At 36.3% G+C, this 23259-nt stretch overlaps 1 protein-coding gene across 3 annotated transcripts; it reads left to right on the plus strand.

Moving 5' to 3' along the window:
- Positions 1–1274: 1274 nt before the first annotated feature.
- Gprc6a (G protein-coupled receptor class C group 6 member A) lies at positions 1275–21655 on the plus strand. 3 transcript variants are annotated; one of them, XM_047559488.1, is made up of 6 exons: positions 1275–1468; positions 4037–4340; positions 6587–7423; positions 12858–13070; positions 18207–18330; positions 20541–21655. In XM_047559488.1, the coding sequence occupies exons 1-6, from the start codon at positions 1275–1277 to the stop codon at positions 21653–21655; spliced, it is 2787 nt and encodes a 928-aa protein (XP_047415444.1). The 3 variants fall into 3 exon arrangements, with proteins under 3 accessions (XP_047415444.1, XP_047415446.1, XP_047415445.1); XM_047559490.1 differs by having other exon boundaries at positions 6587–6898; XM_047559489.1 differs by lacking the exon at positions 12858–13070.
- Positions 21656–23259: the final 1604 nt, after the last annotated feature.

Consider the following 23259-nt stretch of genomic DNA (forward strand, 5'->3'; position numbering starts at 1 on the left):
AAATGAATAATAAGATTGAGTAAAGATTTGAAGAAACTTCAAATTCATGCATGTTAAACTTTCTGGGCAACTGAAGTTACCAGGTTTGCATCTTCTTAATCCTACTATTGGTAAAAATGGAAAGACTTAAGGAAATGTTGGCTGCTATGTGATGAGCCAGGACTTCTCACTCTTCAGTTGGCATAACCCCACAATCTATGGAACGTAAGGTTAATTTGGATAACAAAATATGCTACAGTGACCACTGTACTTTTTTATTTTTTTAAATTCCTTTAAATGTATCTGCCACCCATCAAATAAATTAGCTGTATTGCTTTCCCATGAGATATTCCCTTTAAATCAAATATTTTTAAAAGATTGATTTTGAAGAATAAATTTAAGAACTTTAAACATTTTATTAATAGTATCTAAATTGCAAAGGTTTATCTATTCTCTGTTAAAGATATCCATCAAATGATTTTAGTTCAGATTCCCAAGCATTCAGAACCTGTAGCTTGAAATTAGTCACAAATTTATAAAAATAAAATTGCACAATGTTGAAAATGTCAGTGATCTATGACATCTTTCTTGATCAAAGCAAAACACTATCAATAAGTTTCACCTTGTTTTTAGTTTTATCCATCACCACAAAAAGCTATTTATCTCTAATACATGTAAATTAGAAGTGATAAAAACCTAAACTCAATTCGGTTTCATTATTTTAAATAGAGAAAAAAAAACAAAAAAAAGCAGGGCACTTTTAAATAGAGAAAAAAAAGCAGGGTACTTTTAAATAGAGAAAAAAAAGCAGGGTACTTTTTTTTTCTAAACAATTGATAAACTATTGAGTCCTTTGTGCCTTGAATGTGATACTTTGGAAATGCAGAACTGTCCATTTTTTAAGTGAGAAAAATTTTCCCAAAATGCTTTTTCCAGAGGTTCTATACTCTGCCTAAAAAGAAATGCCAACATGGCTCATAGCTCTTGACATATCAATGGAACAAAAAAAATACCATTACAGAGAAACCTGTGTTTATGATTATATCAGCTTTTACCTATCACATGTCTGCTATCACATGTCTCCAACATTGGAGACTGTTAAGTCCAATATGTTCTTATTGGTGAAAGAACTGTTTTTACTATAATCAAGTACCTGAGTATTGAGTGCTTCTGGCCTTGTCAGTGGCCTATACCTTGCAAGGTGTTTACCAGTGACATGGGAACCAAGCTGTTGGCACTCTGTGAGCTTGATGATTCTTAAGAACTCTCATGAACTGAGAAAATGAGATAGAAACATGGCCTTATTAATTATACTAATTACCTGTCTCATGGTTATTCTTGCTACTTCCCAGCCTTGTCAAACTCCTGATGATTTTGTGGCTGTCACTTCTCCGGGACATATCATGATTGGAGGTTTGTTCGCCATTCATGAAAAAATGTTATCCTCAGAAGACCATCCCAAACGACCACAAATCCAGAAGTGTGTTGGGTGAGTAAATCTTCAAACGGCATAGATTTCAAGATCATGCCAGGAGACCAGATCATGTCATCTGTTTGTTGGCACTAACATCTGAATTATTTTAATAACATTTGAACTAATGCATGTTTTCAAATTGCATGTGGTTAATCTTGCAATACTTGCTTAAAAGAGAGATTTATCAGTCCTCTGTATGTAATCAAACACTCTCCAAGTGCAGAGGCAAGGAATGCTTCGCATTAATGTATTTCTTGGATTGTACTTTTAAAAAATAACCCGAGGTCACTTGAGAATACCCTATAGTCTCTACTTCAACAGAAGTGGACACAGCACATTTATATTCCTATCACCCACAGCTTATACTCTGTTTAAATATGAACTTATTATTTAATGTTTTATTTAAAATAGACTACATTTACATATTTCTCACACTAACACTTTTGTCAGCACTAGCCTGACAAAATTTAATTTAATTCTTGAAATAATCTAATTCCTTCATGATAAATGATGACCCTCCTCAATTCAAGTGTCACTTTTTTCTTGATGAACAAGTTACATTGTGAAACTTAGTTACTGAAATGACATTCAATACAGTATAATGTGGAAAAGCAAAACTGAGTGGAAGGTACTACAAATGGATTTTTAAAAATTTCTTTAAAATTTATAATTAGTTACATATGACAGTAGAATGCATTTATGCATTTTGATAAATCATACATAAATGGAATATAATTTCTTATTTTTCTGATTGTACATATTGTAGGATCACATCAGTCATGCAGTCATATATGTGTGTGAGGCAATAATGTCTGAATTTTCTTTAAGGAGACTAGGATAGTTGAGTTCTACTTCCAATTTTAGTACAAAAGAATCTTGCAAACTTAGGCAAATCACTTAAACTCTAACTTCCTGTTTCTATTTCCTCATCTGTAAAATGAGAGCCTGGTAACCTCTAAGGATGAGGTAACACCAGTTTAGGTTGTTATAGCAACCAATATAGTTAAAGAAACCATCGTTTAGTTCTTTAGTTTACTATAAAATTCTGATTCTGTCTTGAAGTAAGTTTAATCTCTTTTCTTCTACTTTTCTTTATTTGAAAGTACTGATCAACCTCTCAAAGAATGCTTTCAGATAAAATGTGATCCCATGTCATTCTAAGATTCCTTCCTGACATTCTCTCCAGAAAATGGGTACTTTGCTTGTGTCATCACAACTGACAAGCAGGAAACCCGGGGAAGGGCACAAAATAATTAATGAAGATTTCCAGAGTTGTTCATTGGTACCCAAAGAATGACTGCAGTCAGAGGCTCACAATTGTAGGACAACAATTGATGGAAAACACCAAAGAGTCATTTGATATAAGGAACAAATTCTCCTGGGGGAAAGAAAAATCTCCAAATTAGAAATCTTTTACCTTATTGTTTTTCATCAAGAATAACAGTTCCCATTAAACATTGAGCCACTACTTAGTAAGTATATGTACATTGCCTAGGCCCTGTTCTAGGCACTAGGGATACCAAGGCAAATACCTCAAAGAGGTTCAACTCAAGTGGAACTTAACAGGTAGGGAACTCTGAAAATATGATGCGATTTAATTATCACACTATCTACTATTGTTCTTTCTCTCCTCTTTGTTTCTTTTTCAAAATGAAAATTATAATGTTGATTTTCTAAACCTCATGTTTTGACAGTCCACGATGACAAAAAGCAATGTCTAAAATGTTTAACTTATCATAACTTATAACAATAAGGAAACTTTAGAATATCAAAACCCTAAACAGTAGCATCTCTTTCTTCATTTAAAAACATATCCAATGAAATGTATTATGTACTAGACACTATTTGTAATCTTTTGTGGATGAAAAAACAGTATATCAGTACTAAAAACTCCAAGACTCTGGAATAATCACAAATTGTGAAGTACATTCCACATGCCCTCTGGCTGTGGAAATAGCTATCTCTGAACTTAGTGCACTTTGTCTAGAAGGCTGTTAGGCTTTTACCCAGTGCCTGATTAACCATTGCCCCATCAGCCTATACATAGAACACCTATAAAAACAAATTCAGCAATTTTATAAGTGTCCTATAAATTTTATAGGTTTTTATGGGTGTCCTCTATATAGGATGAAGGGATATAATGGGTTAAGTACAATTCTTAAGAGCTTGTTCATCTAATTTCCAACTACAACTGATTATTAAATTTAAACCCCAAAACTGGGTTTTGAGCCCAATAAGCAATTATTTTGACAACAATAAAATATTTACTTCTAGGTACAAAAAAGGGACAAAATCAGATGCTTCATGTTGCATGATAACTCTTTTCAAAATGATCCCAAAATTCATCCAGAAATCATTAAATCTTATATCATATATTCCATTTAAGAAACTCTGGTTTCCAGCATTGTCCTTTTTAAAGGTTCCCATTAAAAGTTATTTTCAAATAAAGGTTATACCCTTCAAGAGGTAAACTTCACTTACCCAGAAATTGTGTGTTATAGACAGAAATGTGGATAAAAAAGGATCTCAGCATACCTGTAGAAGAATTAGGTTTTGATTTCAAAAATACTTGTTTCCCAACAGCTTTGAAGTATCAGCTTTTCTTCAAACCCTTGCCATGATACACAGCATTGAGATGATCAACAATTCAACACTATTATCTGGAGTCAAACTGGGGTATGAAATCTATGACACTTGTACAGAAGTTACAGCGGCAATGGCAGCCACACTGAGATTCCTTTCTAAGTTCAACTGCTCTAGAGAAACTGTGGAGTTTCAGTGTGACTACTCCAGCTACATGCCAAGGGTTAAGGCTGTCATAGGTGCTGGATACTCAGAAATAACCATGGCTGTCTCCAGAATGTTGAACTTACAGCTCATTCCGCAGGTATATTTTATTCTACTTCTATTCACTAGTTTGGATCTTATTATGAAAGAATCAGAGTGAGCCTGGGAAACTATCTAGGGAGTTGTTTTTACATCAGTCAGGTCTAGTTTTTGACATTTTTAGCTTGATCTGGATAAGACACACACCTCTGAAGAACTCTACTGCTCTGCTACCCTGATCTTTTCAGTTGGGTGTTATGAAGGACCCTGAAGGGAGCAGGAAGTAAGGGGTTATGGGGGGCCTGAAAGACTTCTCAAGAAAGTGATATTTAGCCTCAAATTTCAATGAGAAAGGACACCAGGGGTATGTGGAGGAGGGGAAGAGAATATCTAGTTGAGAAAGTACCAAGTACAAAGGTTTGGAAGAACAGCAAAAAGGTCAATGTGGCTAGGGCAGTTGAGCAAAAGGAGACTGGAAAGAGATGGATTTGTAGAGAAGGGCAAGGCTGGGTCACATAGCATCTTGATATGATTTGCATCTTGTTCTTAATATGATGGAAAGGCTTTGAGTAGAGTCAGTAGAAATAATTATCTTCTTGGAATGCAAACCAATAATATGAAGTAAGCAAAAAGACCAAAACAGATTATCAACTCTTACACATTATTCAAGGTCAATCAAGTCCCGTTGGCATTCATTTTGAGCCTACTTATCTTCCTATTGCATCACTTTGGAACTCCTAGTCTAGGTTAGTGCTTTCTAAGCTCAGGGAACATTAGAAGCCAAAAGTTAAATAGGAAAAAGTGAGCAGGTAAAAAAAAAAAAAAAAAAATATATATATATATATATATAGAGAGAGAGAGAGAGAGAGATAGATATAGATATAGATATAATGAATGTGCATAATAATTCCAAATATATAACTTTTATGAATGTACAGTAAATACTTATACCCATGAAGGATTCCATTATATCATACCTTAGTGAAATTGGCAAAACAAATTTAAGTGCAAAATGAAAAAACCCAAAGAATTATCTACAAACATATAAGATTCAGGTTTTGGCTCAAAATTCCTACAATGTGCAATTCTCCATAGGTGACAAGTAAGAAAAATAGACTACTTTAACAACTATTGGCTGAAGTAAAAATGTGATTTCCGTGATAAACAGCACAAAAGGAAAGGGAGCCCTCCACAGACAATACTGATTGGTGTCTGTTTAAATTTCCCCCTTTAATCTTAATAAGCATCCTATAATTTTACAGGTAAAGAAGTGACTAGTAATTTCCCCAAGTTTATTGAAGCCAAAACTCTAACATTTTATTAAAGTCTATATTGTCTTTCTATCATACCATAGGGCTGCTGTTAAGGAGTAAAGCAAGTGACATGGTGCTATTGTAGCTAATGGAAGATAATAATTCTTCCTAAAATAAAATCATCAAAGCTATAAATCAAGCAAAACTTTGCTCACATCAGGCAGGACTCCCAAGGTGCTGATGCTTATTTGATTAGATCAGAGGGGTCAGAAAGCCACAGCTTGCATATCAAATGTGGCTGTCAAGCTATTGAACTGGCAAACTGAGAATGGTTTTTAAATTCTTTAAAAGGTTGTAACAAAAAATTACAGTAAAGAATATAAGACTGGGACTGGGAATCTAGCTCAGCTGGTAGAGTACCTGCCTTTTCAATCCCCAGCACCACCAAAAAAAAACAAAAAACAAAAAACAAAAAAAACTGAGACTACATGCAGACAAAAAACTCAAAGTATTTTATTTCTAGTCCTTTACAGAAAAGTTCGGTGGCCCCTGAACTAGATGTTTACCTCACTGGATAATTTTACCTAGAACAAAAAAAAAAAAAAAAAAAAAAAAAAAAAAGTTGTGGATTAAACAGGATTTTGCATGTGCTGGTATCCCAGAATACATTTTGCTTATTTGATTAACTACATTTTACCTGTGTTTACCTCTAAGTTTTTAAATAAACTTGGTATTGGCCCTGGCCAAAGATATAGAATGATACAGGCAAATATAGTGTGTAGGTGTAAATCCTAGGTACTGAAGTCTTGAAGGGATTATACTATATACAATATGAAATTATTAGAGAGAGTGACACTAACCCATTCTCAGGTGGTAAGTGTCATGATTTAAGCTACTCCTAGAGTAGGAATTTATTGAAAGGGCAATATAGAAAGAACCAGAGAATTTAGGGAAAGGCTACAGAAACTTATAAAAATCAAAGAAAAGAACACTCCTATGAACAGCCACCTGGACTTCATTGACACAGTAACTAAAAGATTTTGTCCATTTCCAGGTGAGTTATGAATCAACTGCAGAAATTCTAAGTGACAAAATTCGTTTTCCTTCATTTTTACGGACTGTGCCCAGTGACTTCTATCAAACTAAAGCAATGGCCCACCTGATTCAGAAATCTGGATGGAACTGGATTGGCATCATAACCACAGATGATGACTACGGACGATTGGCTCTCAACACTTTTGCAATTCAAGCTGCAGCAAATAATGTGTGCATAGCCTTCAAAGAGGTTCTCCCAGCCTTCCTCTCAGATAATACCATCGAAGTCAGGATCAATCAGACCCTAGAGAAAATCATTGCCGAAGCCCAGGTTAATGTCATTGTGGTATTTCTGAGGAGATTCCATGTTTTCAATCTCTTCAATAAAGCCATTGAAAGGAATATAAATAAGATCTGGATTGCTAGTGATAATTGGTCAACTGCCACCAAGATTATCACTATTCCTAATGTTAAAAAACTTGGCAAAGTTGTGGGGTTTACCTTTAGAAGAGGGAACATATCCTCTTTCCATGCCTTTCTTCAAACCCTGCACACACATCCCAATGACAATAACAAACCCCTGCATGAATATGCTGTCCTTTTTTCTGCCTGTGAGCATGTCAAAGACAGTGATTTGAGCCGATGCATTTACAATTATTCTCAGGGGACTTTAACCTACAGGGTTAACAAGGCTGTAAAAAGGAACTTCTTCATGAGAAATGACTTCCTCTGGCATTATACCGAGCCAGGACTCATTCATAGTATTCAACTTGCCGTGTTTGCCCTTGGCTATGCCATTCGGGATCTGTGCCAAGCTCGAGACTGTCAGAACCCCAACGCCTTTCAACCATGGGAGGTACTAACTCACACATCCAAGAATATCTCCCTTCCATCATTAATTTCCCTACCTTATGTTGCAAAGATTTATATCAACTGCTCAATTTTATTCCTTTTATATGTAGAAACTATTAGTGTTTGAATAACCTGCATTTCTATCTCGTTTTTTTTTATTCTTAAAGAGGATAGAATTATGTTTTACCTGCTACTGATCCACCAAAGTTTTGTTCTTACATTTTCCAGAAAGATTCTACTGATAATGCTTGAGTTTATGGATTTTTCAATGCCTCACATAAATTAAAATTAGCTCTTTTAATAATCTTAACTGCAAAAATTAGACCAGATAAGTTTAATGATTCTTTTCATTATTGCTAAATACAGTGGGGTACCCCTTACCTGAATTTTGTGGTAACACAAGGGCTTTAGGTTGGGTACTATTTGAGATTTTGGAATATTTGAATATGCATAATGAGATATCTTAGGGATTGGTTCCAAGTTTCAATGTGAAATTTCTTTATTTTTATATATGCTTTTTATACATTGCCTGAAGTTAATTTTATGATATTTTTAGTGCACCTGCATTATGACTGCATGGTCAGGTGTGGATTTTTTTAAAAATTTGTGTTGTCATGTTAGTGCTCAAAAATTTTGCATTTTGTAGCATTTTTGGATTTCAGATTTTTAGATCAGAGATGCTCAACCTGTATTATGGATAACCTGTATATGGTAAGGAGATTAACTTAGGCAGTACCATAAATATGATTCTAATATGGGTCTTCTGACTCCATACTCTTTTCTTTCCACTGTGTTGAAGGTGGTTTATAATCCCAACACCTCCAGTTTTCTTAAATGTCCATGAACAAAACTTAAAAGTAAATTGCTTCTTTTAATGCTGATAAGTTTTGCTCATTAGAAACAAATCTCTCAATAATGGATAATCAAAGCCAAGTCTATATGTCTTGAGGTAGATATCACAAAATACAGGTGTTTACAGATTTGTAAGAGAAAAGAAAGCAAAAAGGAATAAAATTCAGTTTTTTGATCATATAAATGCATATCCAGAAAAATGTCATTTCTACTTTTGTCATTTTTATTTATTTTTCTTTTGGTGTTGGGAATTGAGTCCAGGACCAAGCATGGCTCTACCACTAAGCTACACTGGCAGCTCTTTCATTTGTACTTTATTACTCGCAAAAATAAGCTCCAAGGTCTGCTAAAGATCTGAGGAAAATCTATAAAAGTATTTTAAATCAGGAATATATGTAAAACATTTTGAAGAAAAACTTCAGAAAGTATAATTCAAGTCTTCTAAAATGTTTTATTTAAACACTAGGAGTCTGAGGTCATTCTTGATTCCCAAAAACCTGTTAATCTAGAAAGAAGCAGAAGCATATTTAAAAGGAGAATTAAAGGGTAACTTGCTCCTTTGATCATAATGTGAGTGAGCCACATCTGGCCAATGCCAGATTTAGAAGGACAAATAACACAAACAATTGTTGTTTTATAAAGAAATCTTCATAGACATCAAATTCAAAAAGATCAGTAACATATAAGATCCCTAAGCAAGGATACATCCATAAGTATTACTTTATCTTCTAGCAAAACTCACTAATATTTAAAGGTTATTTTCTGAATGGTTTTAGATTCAGATAATTTTAAGGGGTTAGTTTTTCCTACCGTTTTAGGGTAGTACTTACTTTGGCTCTGTATTTGGAGATATCTGTAAGCAGTAATCAGGGATGGCAAAGTCATATTTATTTATTTCATTTCAACAGATATTTAAAATGTATTTTCAGGGCAATATAGTTATACATAATAATGGGACTTCAACTGGTTTTTAATGTTCTTCACATGTGTGTAAGGATACTGTTTCCTTTTTATGACTAATGATTTTGGTTTTCTTTTACTTCTGATTGTATACAAGGTAGTAAGTGGTGTATGTGAGATGACAGAATGTCTAATACTCATGTGTTTATTTAGCAAATATTTGTTTGGTGTCTCAGTGTTCTGGGCATTATGTTGAGTGCTGAGGATATATATCATGGAGAACAAAACAATTTTCTCCTTAATCAATCTAGTGTGGGATACAACCAAATGATTATAGAGTCAATTATAATGCAGTCTACTTAATTACAACAGTTCATATAAACATGAGATGGCAGAGAGACATATCATTGAACCAGCCAACCCAGTATAAGCACTCAGAGAACATTCTCCAAATATGACATCTATGGTGAATGCCATGGAAAGGTTAGAAAGAAACACTTCAGCAGAGTTCCAGAAGGGAGAGAAAGCACAGCATCCTCAGGGAGCAGAAAATAGTGCCATGGGACTGGAGTCTTGCATGGAAGCTATAGACATATGAGACAGGAAGGGTTTATTAAGGGCACATTATTAGGACCTTGTCAATCAGGATTTCTTGAATTTTGAAGTGTAGTTGAATTACCTGGAAATCATATTATGCAGATGTTAATTCAGTAGTCCTACAAAGGGACTCAAAAGCCTGCATTTCTAACAATATCTCAGGTGATATTGCTACAACTGGGGCAGAGACCATCCTTCAGGTAGAAAGTTTGCAAACTATGTTTAATGTTTTGGACTTTTGAAAGCAAAAAGGTGCCCGTTAAAGGTATTTTTTTGCAGGAGGGTGATATGATTTGTTTTCCAATTGTAGAAAAAGCATTCCAACTGCTGTATGAATTGATTAAAGAAACACAAGATTAGAGAGAAAGAACAATTTGATAATCCAAGCATAAAATAAGAATGCCTTGTTCTTTGGGTGTGACAATAAGGATGGAGACATGTATACATGGATATTTAAGAAGATGGTTGAAGAGCATTTGGATATACATTGACTATAACAGATGACAGACAGAGAAGAGCAAAAACATTGTAATGATTCCCAATTTGAGCAACTGATGCCATTTGCTGAAACGTTAACAGAGGAAAATAGAGGTCTGGTGGCGAGAAGACATTAAGCATTTCATTTTGAAGAGACTGAATTTGAAGAACTTATGAGATACACAAGTGTAACCATGACGTTAGCATATTAGTCTTGAGGTTAGGAGAGATGTTAGAGTGATTTTGCAGTGAAGGATAGTAACCACCAACAATTTTTAAGCCTTATGGTTCTAAGTGCTGAGATCTATCATCTCTAATCTTGATAATATTAGGGAAGATCTACAGGACTTATTTTTTTGTTGTTACTGGGGATTGAAACCAGGGGTGCTTAACCATTGAGCCACTTTCCCAGTCCCTTTTTTTATATTTTATTAGAGACGGGGGTCTCTCAGAGTTGTTAAGTGCCTTGCTAAGTTTCTGAGACTGGTTTTGAACTTGTAATCCTCCTACCTCAGCCTTCAGAGCTGCTGAGATTACATGCATGCGCTCCGCTAGGACTCATTCCTTAAGCTCCATTTTAAAGAAGTGGTGAGAGGAATTGTTACTGGAAACCAACTCTAACAGCAGTTTAAAGATGAAGGATACTTCCAGAATAAAGGTCTGTCCCACAGTCACCAACATAGTTACAGTGAAACTGTGACAGCCTTAGTTCAGTGTGCTTTCTGCTATGTCACAGAAAACTTCATCAGAAACAAAGACACAATTTTGAGCACAGGAAAAAGATGCAAAGCTTCTTGCTCTGCTTTTCTGTAATTTGGTCCCATAGATACCTCTTTCCACAAACAAGCTTACTTATGAAGATGGAGCAGATATCAGGGCAGATAGGAAAATGGAACACATGATCAACCATAACACCTTAGTTGGTGTGGCCTCCTGGCCTTGTGTTCTTAAAAACAGGATGCTACAATACAGAGATGAGTCGTATAATAATTGAAATGCCATTCCCAGTCTCTGAATTCTGTAATGTCAGTTCATAGTGAAGTTAGGAGTTTCTATAAAAAAGAAATTAATACGTGATAGAAAAAAAATAATAGTATAATAACTGGAGGGTTAATGTTCAAAATTCATCTTGATCCAAAGCAAATGTTTTATCATATTTAATGAGTAATGTGTGTACTGTTTTATTTGCCTTTATCCTCTTTCCTGAAAGAACAAGCATAAAATTGTGCAAGTTTATTTACATTATACAATGTTATCATTATTTACAGAACATACATATGTCAGAACTTTACCCTGGAAAGCCTAATTAAATACTGGGAAAAAACAGATGGAAATTATAGTTCAAACATGAGACCAGAAGAGGATATGCTTCCTAAAGAACTGAATTACTGGGGATTACTTGTGCATATTGTTTAAGGAAAGAACAGAATTAAAACCAGTATACAGGTAGACATAGAACATTGAAAGCAGATTCTTACTTATTCCTTCATTTTTGTCTCCTCCATTTTTTTCTTCCAGCCAATGCTGGAATAAAATATTTTTGGTTAATTCTACCATATTATATCAGTATCCTGCTTATTTAAAGAAATACCAATAAATTTACATTCACCAAAAGAAGTAGTAAATCTGTAGGGACACATAGGAAAATCAATACACACACCAGGATTCTGCTTAAGTGACATTTGGTCATGGACATGACTACCATGACTTGAAATCTAACTATTTATCTTGAAATCTAGCTTGATTTTCTTATATTCCATTAACCAAAGAACTTTTGAAATATAAAAAAAAGATTAACTAAAAATGAATAGAATAGAATAATTCTATTCAGAGAGAATAATTTCTGCCTCATTCCATAGATTTCCAATCCAACATGAATCGGCCATAATGAATACGTTCAGAGAGGATATTTACTGAGTGATGCTTATATAGCAAGTTAGTGATGGAGCCAAAACTGTAACCTATTTTCCTACATCCAACTCCAGTGTTCTTTCCCTGAGCATGAGCTTAGTGTGGCTACTTTGTCAGCAAAACATTTTCTGTTCCAGTTCTATCACTTATCAGTTTTCACTGTAAAAACTGGATAGTAAGGCAAGTAATTTTTCTTTCCTCTTTCCTAGTTAAAAAACTATTTTATAAATTAAATTTTAAAATAGAATTTAGAGGTCACTTTATGCTAGAAACAAACTTAAGATTAATTAGAGATGATAAGGCAGAAAATAATTGCAATTATCAAGATCTCACCACTAATGAGGAATGGAACCAGAATTAGAGCCCAGGCATCTGCTCCAGAGGACCCATTCTGAAATTCTGCAACATGCAGATTCTCAGATTTCAACTTTATAGACTGCAGTAGCTACCACCATAGAAACTAACTTTTTTTTTTTCAAATCCACATAGCAAAACTTTGGCAGAGATGAGAACAGAAATCAAGTGGAATTCTTTCTTAAATTATTGCCACAGCTGGCTAAGAATGCCCTCATCAGTGATAAGGAATCTTCTTTTTTTCTCATTTTTAAGTGATATTCCTTATGATGCAGTATTATAAGTGGGATAATGGGTACACTTACCATGTTCATATTCAGCATTTGTTTCCATTTTATTTTTTACAGCTACTTGATGTGTTGAAAAATATAACATTCACTGATGGAGGGACTTCTTTTCATTTTGATGCTCACGGGGACTTGAATATTGGATATGATGTTGTGCTGTGGAAGGAGATCAATGGTCACATGACCATCACCAAGATGGCAGAATATGATCTACAGAATGATGTCTTCATCATCACAAACCAGGAAACAAAAAATGAATTCAGGACTCTTAAGGTAATTTTGTTGTAGAATGCTTTGTAGCATTCCAATCAATTAGTACCTCACCTGAAAAGTCCTTGACCCCCCCAGGACCTCCTGTGATCCTCCTACCTGTTCACTTCTCCTCACTCCCTTCTTAAATTTTGAGTTCATCTAGTGTAACGCTTTCTTGTACACAGCCTCAATCTCCTTACCCCTTTGTCTTATCATATTGATTGGATCAAAATGCAGTTTTGATTAGATCCAACTATTCTTCCTAATCAGAGTTGTTCCTATGTGGCTCAGCTTGGCACACAAAAAAATGAAAACAGAAAGAAAGGAAAAAAGATATGTTTGTTCACTGGTATCACTTTAAATTCATGATATCCAACCTCCAGAGGGCCTTAATGCTGAGAGCAATCACATTGTGGCCTTGTCAGTTAACTCACCCGCCATATTGGATTGCTATTTTGCTTTCTCTTCTTTCCTCTGACATTAATATACCCTTTTCATTCTCATTTTCAGTTCTACCATACTGCTTTCTATTCTACCAACAAAACTGAGCCTATCAGAAAAGCACTCCACATTCCCCTGTAGCATATCTGTGCCTGTATCCCCACCTTCCATCTGGCCCTATGGTCGCACCTAGTGCTCCTAGTCAGGGACAACTGCTCCATTTCATCTCTAGGACCCATTCCCTTCACTTATTGCCACATCTTCCTCTGGCAATTTTATACTATCTCATGCATCTTCAATTATTCTACTTTGGATTATTTGCATGATGATATAAATATGCTATCATGTTTTCTCCCATATTAAAAAATGAAAAAGAAAGAAACTCCATAGACCCCCCCTCCTGTTTTAGTCAGCTTCTTTGTTGCTTTGATGAAAGGACTCAATCAGAACAATTGTAGAGGAGGAGAAGTTTATTTGAGGGCTCACAGTTTCAGAGATCTTAGTCTATAGAGGACTGACTCCATTTCTCAGGGCTCAAGGTGAGGCTGGAGATCATGGTGGGGGAGTGTGGTGGAGGGAAGCAGCTTCCATCATGGTGATCATGAAGCAGAGAGAGACTCCACTGACCAGATACATATATATTCCCAAAGCCACGCCCCAAATTCCACCTCCTCCAGTCACACCTACCACTTCAGTTACCATTCAGTTAATCCCTGTCAGGGGATTAAGTCACTGATTGGGTTAAGACTCTTAAAAGCCAGTCATTTCTCCTCTGAACCTTCTTGCACTGTATCACATGTGAGTTTTGGGGGGACATCTCACATCCAAACCATAAAGCTCCCCATGTCTTCCACACACTACCCATTTCTGTATTTCTCTTTCACCAAAATTCCTTGAAAAGATTAATATATTCACTGGCTCAAATTTCTCTCCTCCCATACCTTTGTTTACCTGTCTCTGATTTATCAAAATTGTTTCTGTCTAGCTCACATCGCACTCCTTGGTTTTCTTCTGTGTCTCTGGCCACTGCTTCTCACTCTCCTTTGCTGGTTCCTCATCCTTCCTACTCAGCACTGAAGTGACTAAGGCTTAGAATTTTTCTTCTTTGTCAAAACTTTTCCTGAGTGATCTCACTCAGGCCTAAAATAATGTCATTATATAGCAGGCTGATGACTCCTAGATTTTAGTTTTCTGACTTTTGAATAAATTCCCAGCTGCCTAACTGACACCTTTAACTAGATATTTATTGGTCATTTTAGCTCAGCATCTCTAAAACAGAGCTCTTAATATTATTTTCCAAACCTACCTCATCTCAGTAAATGGCAACTCTCTTTTTGCAAATTGCTGGGATCTTGGTCACTTCTCTGGCACACTCCAGATCCAATGGACGTTTGATTTTCAGAATGTGTCTAGAATCTAACCATGTTTGACTTCCTACTTGGTTCCTGCTACCTCACTCCAAGCTGCAGCCATTTCTCACCCAGGTTTTTGTAGTAAAGTTTCTCACTTTACTGTCTATCTTCAGAAAAGAGAAGATAAAAGTAAGCAAAATATACAGAATGAGAGACAGTGGTAAGTGCTAAGGAGAAAAAGGAAGAGAGGATAATAGCAAGCAGAAATAGTTTGGCGTTGCAATTTTGTGGTGTTGGGAATCAAACAGAGGGTATGTACTGTCTATACTGTCTATTTTCACTCTTACTTATTTCAGTCTGTCCTTAAAACATAGTGGTTCTGTAAAAGATAGTGCTCTGGGGTTGGGGATATGGCCCAGTGGTAGTGCACTTGCCCAGCAGGCACAGGTCCCGAGTTTGATTCCCAGAACCCCACCCCCCGCCACACACACACATGCGCCCACAAATGGTTTTATGCTTAGAACCTTTCATGAAATTATATTTCTCTGAAAGTAAAAGCTGGTCTTTTTAAAGATCCTACACGACCTGCCCTGTTCCTCCCTGACCTCATCTCCTGTTACCCTCCCTTTGGTCTCCTCTTCTGCCTCCCATAGGCCTCCTGTCCTTCTATACATGTGTTTCCTTCTCCTAGCACAAGGGCTTTGCACCTACTATTTCCTTTGCCTCTGGTAATTTTCTCTGACATCCATGTGGTTAACTATTTCACTTCTTTCTCTTTTCTGAAAAGTCACCTTCTCAGAAAGGCCTTTCCTGGACACCCTATTTAAAATTGCAACATCCAAGCTGGGGATGTAGCTCAGTGGTAGGACACACTCCCAGAATGTACATACCCTCTGTTTGATTCCCAGCACCACAAAATTGCAACGCCAAACTCCTATTTCTGCTTGCTATTATCCTCTCTTCCTTTTTCTCCTTAGCACTTACCACTGTCTCTCATTCTGTATATTTTGCTTACTTTTATCTTGTTTATTGTCCTGATGACTAGAACCAGAACGAAAGGTCTATGAGAGAAGGAATTTCTCTCTCATTCCATCCTGTGGCTCCAACAATTAAAACAGTTCCTGATGTAAAATAGGCACTTAAGTGTTTGGTAGATGAAAGAATTAGTTGAGTAATGCCGTAAATCTTTTCCATTAATCAAATTTCTACTATCAGTAGTTTCAATAAAGCAAAATACTTTTTTCTTGGAAGTCAGAAATATAACCCTTGTTTTAGTGTTCAAATGTCATCTTCACTATCACGACCATCATCCTTGCAACTACATCATGAACCCAGCCCTCTGCTAAATACGGAAACTCACACGGAATCCTTAAAACCATTCTAACTCACTTTCTTATTGAATAAAGAGGCTTCCCTAACTATTTTTGCAAGAAGTGCTGATTTTAATTGTTACCAAGACTTATCTCCAGATTCTGTAAGATACACACTAAGGGGCAGGTGGTAGAATGCAGAAAACTGAGAAAAGTTTTGAGTGACTAAATTGAAGGGCTGACCACTATGAGGAGAGGGACACGGCCTTCTTTGCTGATGAAGACACCCATCGATATTTCAAGGACATAGCCAAAACCAATAATAGGGCTGGGGAGATAGCTCAGTTGGTAGAGTGCCTGCCTCGCAAGCACAAGACCCTGGGTTCAATCCCCAGCACCGCAAAAAAACAAAAAACAAAACAAAACCAATAATAGCTGAGACATTTGGTTAGATTTCAAGATCTCCTTGTCAATTTGCTGGCTAGTTGGTGAATCAAAACTTCTCATAATTCACCAAAATTCTTAATCCAAAATATCAGATATTTCTAATCTATTGATATTCCAAAGCTATCCATAGTAGACTTTGCAGTGTCTTTGCTGTCTCTTGATGTGGAGGGAGAGAAGGACTTTGTTGCTAGGAAAGGAGGCGACACTTTTATCCCCGTATTGACGACTGGCTTTATCTAATAGTTAAATCCTTTTGTTTCCTCTGAGCATCCTCCAGGAGAGTGGACAGCTCAGATTAAAAAGTTTGCCCTGGGAAATCATCAAGGCATATCTACTTCCTGATGAAAACCCTCCTGAGCAATAATTGTTGAGAAAAAGAAAGCCAGTGCTTGTAGACACAGGGCTACTACATCTTGCTACCTTTTCTCTCAGTCCCTGGTTGGTTTTCTTCATCTTCTAGAGAAAGGATTGGTTGGCTTAATACTCTGATGGTGTTTCAGACTCAGCAATAGCTGTTCAGAGAATCTTGAGAAAGTCTCAGTTAATCATTTGACTCTGACTTGCCAAGGGAAAAGTTAAATGATGACACATATTTATTTTACAAGATATGCCATGAGAAAAGGATTATGAATGAAAAATTATAATGTGAAGTGCAAAGAATGATTAATTGGATCAGAAGTAAAGGATTCCATAAGACTAGAATGCTGCTTATGATTCATGTTGCAACATGTGAATTATAACTCTCAGTGTGATTTAAAGATTATTTTAGCTTATCTTTTTAACTAACATATAATAGTTTTAAGTTCAAAATATTCCATTGTTTGGGTTTTTTTTTTTTTTCTTGTTTTGTTTCAGTTTTAGAGTTAGACTGGATGTGTCCCTTGGAGAGTATGATTAGAATGTTTTATAAAGAGTATCAAAGTCTAATAATTTACTATTTTCTTATACAGTGGAGCTAATCATTCAACATGACACTGGAAATTTCCAGACCATCATTTCCTGCTTCAGTTCTACAACTCTTTCCCACAGCCAAGCCAGGGAACCTGACTGGATCATGGCTGCCCGATTCAGCCACCAACTGACCCCATAAATGAGCAAAATATATAAAAAGGAAAAACGAATTTTATGTAGTTCGATCAAACTGGGGAGAAGCAGCTAGATTGTGTCTCTTCAGGTCCTGCAGAACTGGTTAGTTTATAAAAATAAAAGTCAGGAGATGTACATATGTAGTTTATAAAGGCTGTCCTTGTCACAGAAAATGTCAGTTTTAGCCTCCTTGACACCTGCAGGGACAGGGTTTGGCTTTTCAGTTTTCACTCTGAACACAAAATTGCTCTCACCTCTGTTTCACAACTATGTTTCTCCCTCTTCTGCAAACTGTCTGAAAGAGTCAGTTCCCATAATTTGCTTACAGAAGCTATTGATAGGACAAAAATTGTGTTCTTTCTCCATCTGAAACATTTTATGTATTTTAAGCTTTTTCAAATACCTCAAGATAGCAAAAGAAATTACTTAATGCTATGAAAAAGATCAAAATTTTACTTAGTATCTTTAAATTAAGCCAAGATTAATTAAAAGAAAACATCTGAGATTTCTTTTCACTTTAGCAAACTTTATCTAAATGCTCCAAGGAATGCAGTCCTGGAGAAATGAAGAAAACTACAAGAAGTCAACATATCTGCTGCTATGAATGTGTGAGCTGCCCTGAAAATCACTACAGTAATCAGACAGGTAAATTGTAGTCATTACACATAGTGTCCCATCTGAGTTATTTCCCTTAAACTGATTTCTCTTACATGAATCCTATTTTGGTTTGTTTCTTGGCTTGAAAAAAAATTTTTAAAGCTTCCCATGCTCCTGCTAGATTAAGTTCCAGCGAAATTTCATTTTCTCTTGGAATTTGCTCTATTATATTATCGGATGTATATCATTAATAGATGATAGAGTTGTAAAAGTAATTTTACTTCTAAGGGAGAATATCATTCCCCCATTCAGACTTCCTCATCAACAACTCTTAAAATAGTGCAGGTTCTCTGTCAATTTTTTTCTGTGTACCCATCCTCATACAGACATGCTTGACTTGAAATTTCAGGCACAAAAAGTACAAATAAGTAAATATTAGATTAGCTATATTGAACATAATAGAAACCCAAAGATCCTTAGAGTTAAGAAATAACTGCATATACTGGGAATATTAACATTCTTACCAAGAGGAAAAAAGTTGAACCTAAGAAACAAGAGGACCCCCTATTAACAGAAATAAGGTGCTAATGACTGATTGTTTGCCGTCCTTATTTTTATCAATTGGACAGAGTCAGAGTGGAACAGACAAATTAAAATGCAAGAGTGAAGTCAACAGCCTTAGGAGCCCTAAGAACTATGGGCACTTTCAGCAGCATTAAACCTACTTAAAAACATCATATCCTTTGGTTAATTGCAGCATTCCTAATTGTCATCTATGAAAACTTAAGAACCCCAGAGCTGAAGTAGTTCCCAAATATGTATTCATTTTTCTTATTGGTTTCGAGGAAAGAGTATATCAATGGAAATATGACAGCATTTATGTTGTGTCATTGCCTTAGAAAATGCCATTTATCTCAACCTCAGAGCAATTTTTCAAGTGAAAGAATTTTTTTTAAAAAAGTAAAATTTATTTCTCATAAAGAGGTACAGCCATTCTAAGTTCAATCTGGATTCTGTCTTTTGATAACCAAGTTGGTTCCAAACACAAGTGTAGAAGACTGACGAGACTCTGGAGGAAAAGCAAGGAGTTAGAGTAGCCTGGAAGGCCATCATCTCTTCTCTACGCTTCTAGCACACAGCTCTCATGCATAGGCAAGACCATTCAATTCCCACCAACCAAACGAAATGGCAAGCCCTACCAGCTGTGGTTAAGAAGAAACCAAAGAAAAGATTTTATTTGTAGGAAAATAAAATTTTCAAAGAGAAGGAGGTTAGAAAAGTCATGAAGTTTATAAACAAAAACCCTTTAAGGTTAATATAGAAGAGAACACAGAAACTTTAAAATGCTGAATGGGCACTTTCAACTTTTGTAGCATGTAATCAGATGGATGCTCTGGGGGAAGCTTTTTGGAAACAGTTGGAACCCATCATCTAAAGGTTGTGGTAATAGAGAGCAAATGCAATTCTACTCCCAGAGACTCCATCTGACATCAATTATTCATGTTGCCCTGCTGTCAGAATCAACATAAATACTGTTCAATTTCATCACTGACAGTGTGAGAGATTCAAATTAACCAATCTCCTGAGGGTTGGGAGGATAAACTTTAATTCTTCCTCAACTGTCATTGATATAATCTCACATTATCTCACTTTGGGGAAGAAGTTTAAGCTTTTAGGGTGACTCAGTCATAATGCCTCTACTTTTGAAAGATCTGTACCCTTATTCAGAACAGCACTCCCACCTGAGAGGAGTCTACCATGTGCAATGCTCTGAATGTGGCACCCCAACGGGCAGAGTTTTTTTGTTTTTGTTTTTGTTTTTGTTTTGAGAGAGAGATTTAAAAATAGGCTCAGGAAATTCAGTTAGCTTGTTCAAGGAATGATAGTGGTGGAGAGATGAAAGGGACTGGAGTTATGTCTGATTCCAAATCCTTTATTCTTAATGAGGTCCCTGAACTGCCTCCAATAATAATTTCATACGATGCTAGCCTCTATCCTGAAATATAAATTTCCTAAAAACTCATAGCTCTGATAGCTTTCTCTCTCTTGTTTTACTTTTTCCCTTGACTCACCTTTACTCTTTTTCTCTCATTTGTGGGGGTTCTACGCGTGTTTTATTTCACTAAAGAACTAATGTGACAATTACCCGTATCGGTTTTCTAGTCAGGACTGGTACCATGGACAATCACCATGGACAGTTTTGGACAATCACCTAGTTTAATTGTTTGCAGTGTAACTGAATCTACTCTGTCTTTTAGATATGGATCACTGCATTTTATGCAACAACGAAACTCACTGGGCCCCTGTAAGGAGTGCTACGTGCTTGGAAAAGGAAGTGGAATATCTCAACTGGAATGACTCCCTGGCTCTTCTGCTGGTGGCCCTCTCCCTCCTAGGAATCATATTTGTTTTGGCTATTGGCATAATATTTACAAGAAACCTGAATACGCCTGTTGTGAAATCGTCCGGGGGATTACTGGTCTGCTATGTGATCCTGCTTTGTCATTTTCTCAACTTTGCCAGCACGGGCTTTTTCATCGGAGAGCCACAAGACTTCACATGCAAAACCAGGCAGATGCTATTTGGAGTGACCTTTACCCTCTGTGTCTCCTGCATTTTGATGAAGTCCCTGAAAATTTTGCTAGCTTTCAGCTTTGATCCCAACTTACAGAACTTCTTGAAATGCCTCTATAAACCTATCCCCATCATCTTCACTTGTACAGGTATCCAGGTTGTCATTTGCACACTCTGGCTCATCTTTGCAGCACCTACTGTGGAGGAGAATGTGTCCTTGCCCAGAGTCATTATCCTGGAATGTGAGGAGGGATCCATACTTGCATTTGGCACCATGCTGGGCTATATTGCCATCCTGGCCTTCATTTGCTTCATATTTGCCTTCAAAGGCAGGAAATTACCTGAGAATTACAATGAAGCCAAATTCATAACATTTGGCATGCTTATTTACTTCATAGCTTGGATCACATTCATCCCTGTCTATGCTACCACATTTGGCAAGTATTTGCCAGCTGTAGAGATTATCGTAATTTTAATATCCAACTATGGGATCCTATGTTGTACATTCTTCCCCAAATGCTATGTTATTCTTTGCAAGCAAGAGACTAACACAAAATCAGCCTTTCTTGAGTTGATTTACAGTTACTCTTCTCACAGTGCTGGGAACCTTGCCATGAGTCATACTTCACTGGACTCCACTAATAGCAATATCACAATGACCCATCCTAGTCCTAGTGGAAACACTGCAGCCTGGCAGAAAAGCAAAGATCTTCAGGCACAACCAGTTGCACAGATATGCAGAGAAAATGTGACAAAGATTTCTAAAACTTTTCCTCGGAAAAGAATTTCAAGTATATAAATGAGCCAATAGAAGAGGCCACATTATGGAATAAAATGTTTCATGGGTCTTTGTATCTAAGAAGTGCACTTACTTTCCCAGAAAATGTGTTTCATGTATTTCTTCACTGCCATCATCTTCACCAAATTTGAGCTAAATACTCATTCTGTGCAATCAGTTGTTAATGAAGAAAATAAAGTCTCCAATTTGAAACTCCCTTCATTTTTAGCACTTTCATCGGGCTTTATCTTATTTCTCCTTCCTACTAGGCACATGGTTAAAGGAATCACTTCTATTTCAAGTTTAACCCATAATATATCATCCTGGTTCCATTCTCTGCCACTTCACATGAGCTCTTCACATGAGTTCTCCTCCTCTCTTAAGCATCTTTACCCTTCTATTCTATTCCTCAGTGCACTTGAACAAACCTTTTAGCAATTATCCTGCACCCAGCGATATGCTGAACACAGAGGCACAAGAAGCAGCAAGGAATAATTCCTGACCTCAAGGAGCACAAATTCTAGGGGGAGACAGTCACATATAGACATCGTCAGTATAGTGCGGGGATTCTATGACTATAATGTGCATAAGGCACAACAACAGTGAAATGGCACTTAACTGCTCCTGGGGTGAAGGGAGGGTTTAGGAGAAGGTGAAATTAAAAAAAAATATGACAATGCTTAGATGAAGCCCTGAAAGATAAGTAGGAGTTGGCTAATCCAAAAGTACAGAAAGGAGTTCTAGAGAAAGGGGAAAAGCAGAAGCAGCAGCAGAAAGGTGACAAGAACGTGTGCTCAGGAACTGTATTCATTAGGTATTACTAGAGCGGAATCCTCCCTGGTATGTAGAGATTAGTTCATGAATGAATGCCACAGTTGGAGGTCCTTGCTAAGGATAAATTCTATCTTGTGGGGAATGGGTTACCATGAAAGTATCTGGCAAAAAGGTGATGGGTGGAGTAGTTTAAAGTTCTATCTTTGGAAAATCACTCTGATACAAGGTGGAGGGTGGAGTCTAGTTAACAGGATTGGGATCTATGGGGGTAGAAGATGTGGATATATACTCAAACTGTATAGGAGGTGGCATTCATTTGAATGGGTTAGTGAAGGATGAATTATAGGCATCTAATATGGTTTATTGAAAGGTGATATGAAAGACAAGAAAAAGACTTGGTTTAAAGTAGATGGCAGAATATTGAATTTGCGGTGTTTGAAATAATTTCAAGACGTTATACATCCATATGATCATAAGGCTTTGAGCTCAGGGGATCTCAGATTGGTGGAAGGATTTGGACACCATGTTCATGATGCTCCCATCATTTCAAAATAGACAAATGTTACAAAATAACATTGTCCTAATCTCAACTTTCATTTTAGTTGTCACTGTCTTTCTTTATCCCTTTAACAATTAAATGCTTAAGGAAATAATGTCATAATCATTACATTGGTTACCTGTAGGTTAGTTATAACCCATGAAAATCTGCCATCTAGTTGGACCACTTCATTGAAATAGTTCACAGGAATGTTACCTGTCATCTCTCAATATAATTATCAGTTTAAAGTGTTCATCTCCCTTAAAACTTAATTAACCTTTTAGTCTAATTCCTCTTCATTGAAATGCCATGT

This window comes from Sciurus carolinensis, chromosome 7 (genome assembly GCF_902686445.1).
Source record: "Sciurus carolinensis chromosome 7, mSciCar1.2, whole genome shotgun sequence".
Lineage (NCBI taxonomy): Eukaryota > Metazoa > Chordata > Mammalia > Rodentia > Sciuridae > Sciurus > Sciurus carolinensis.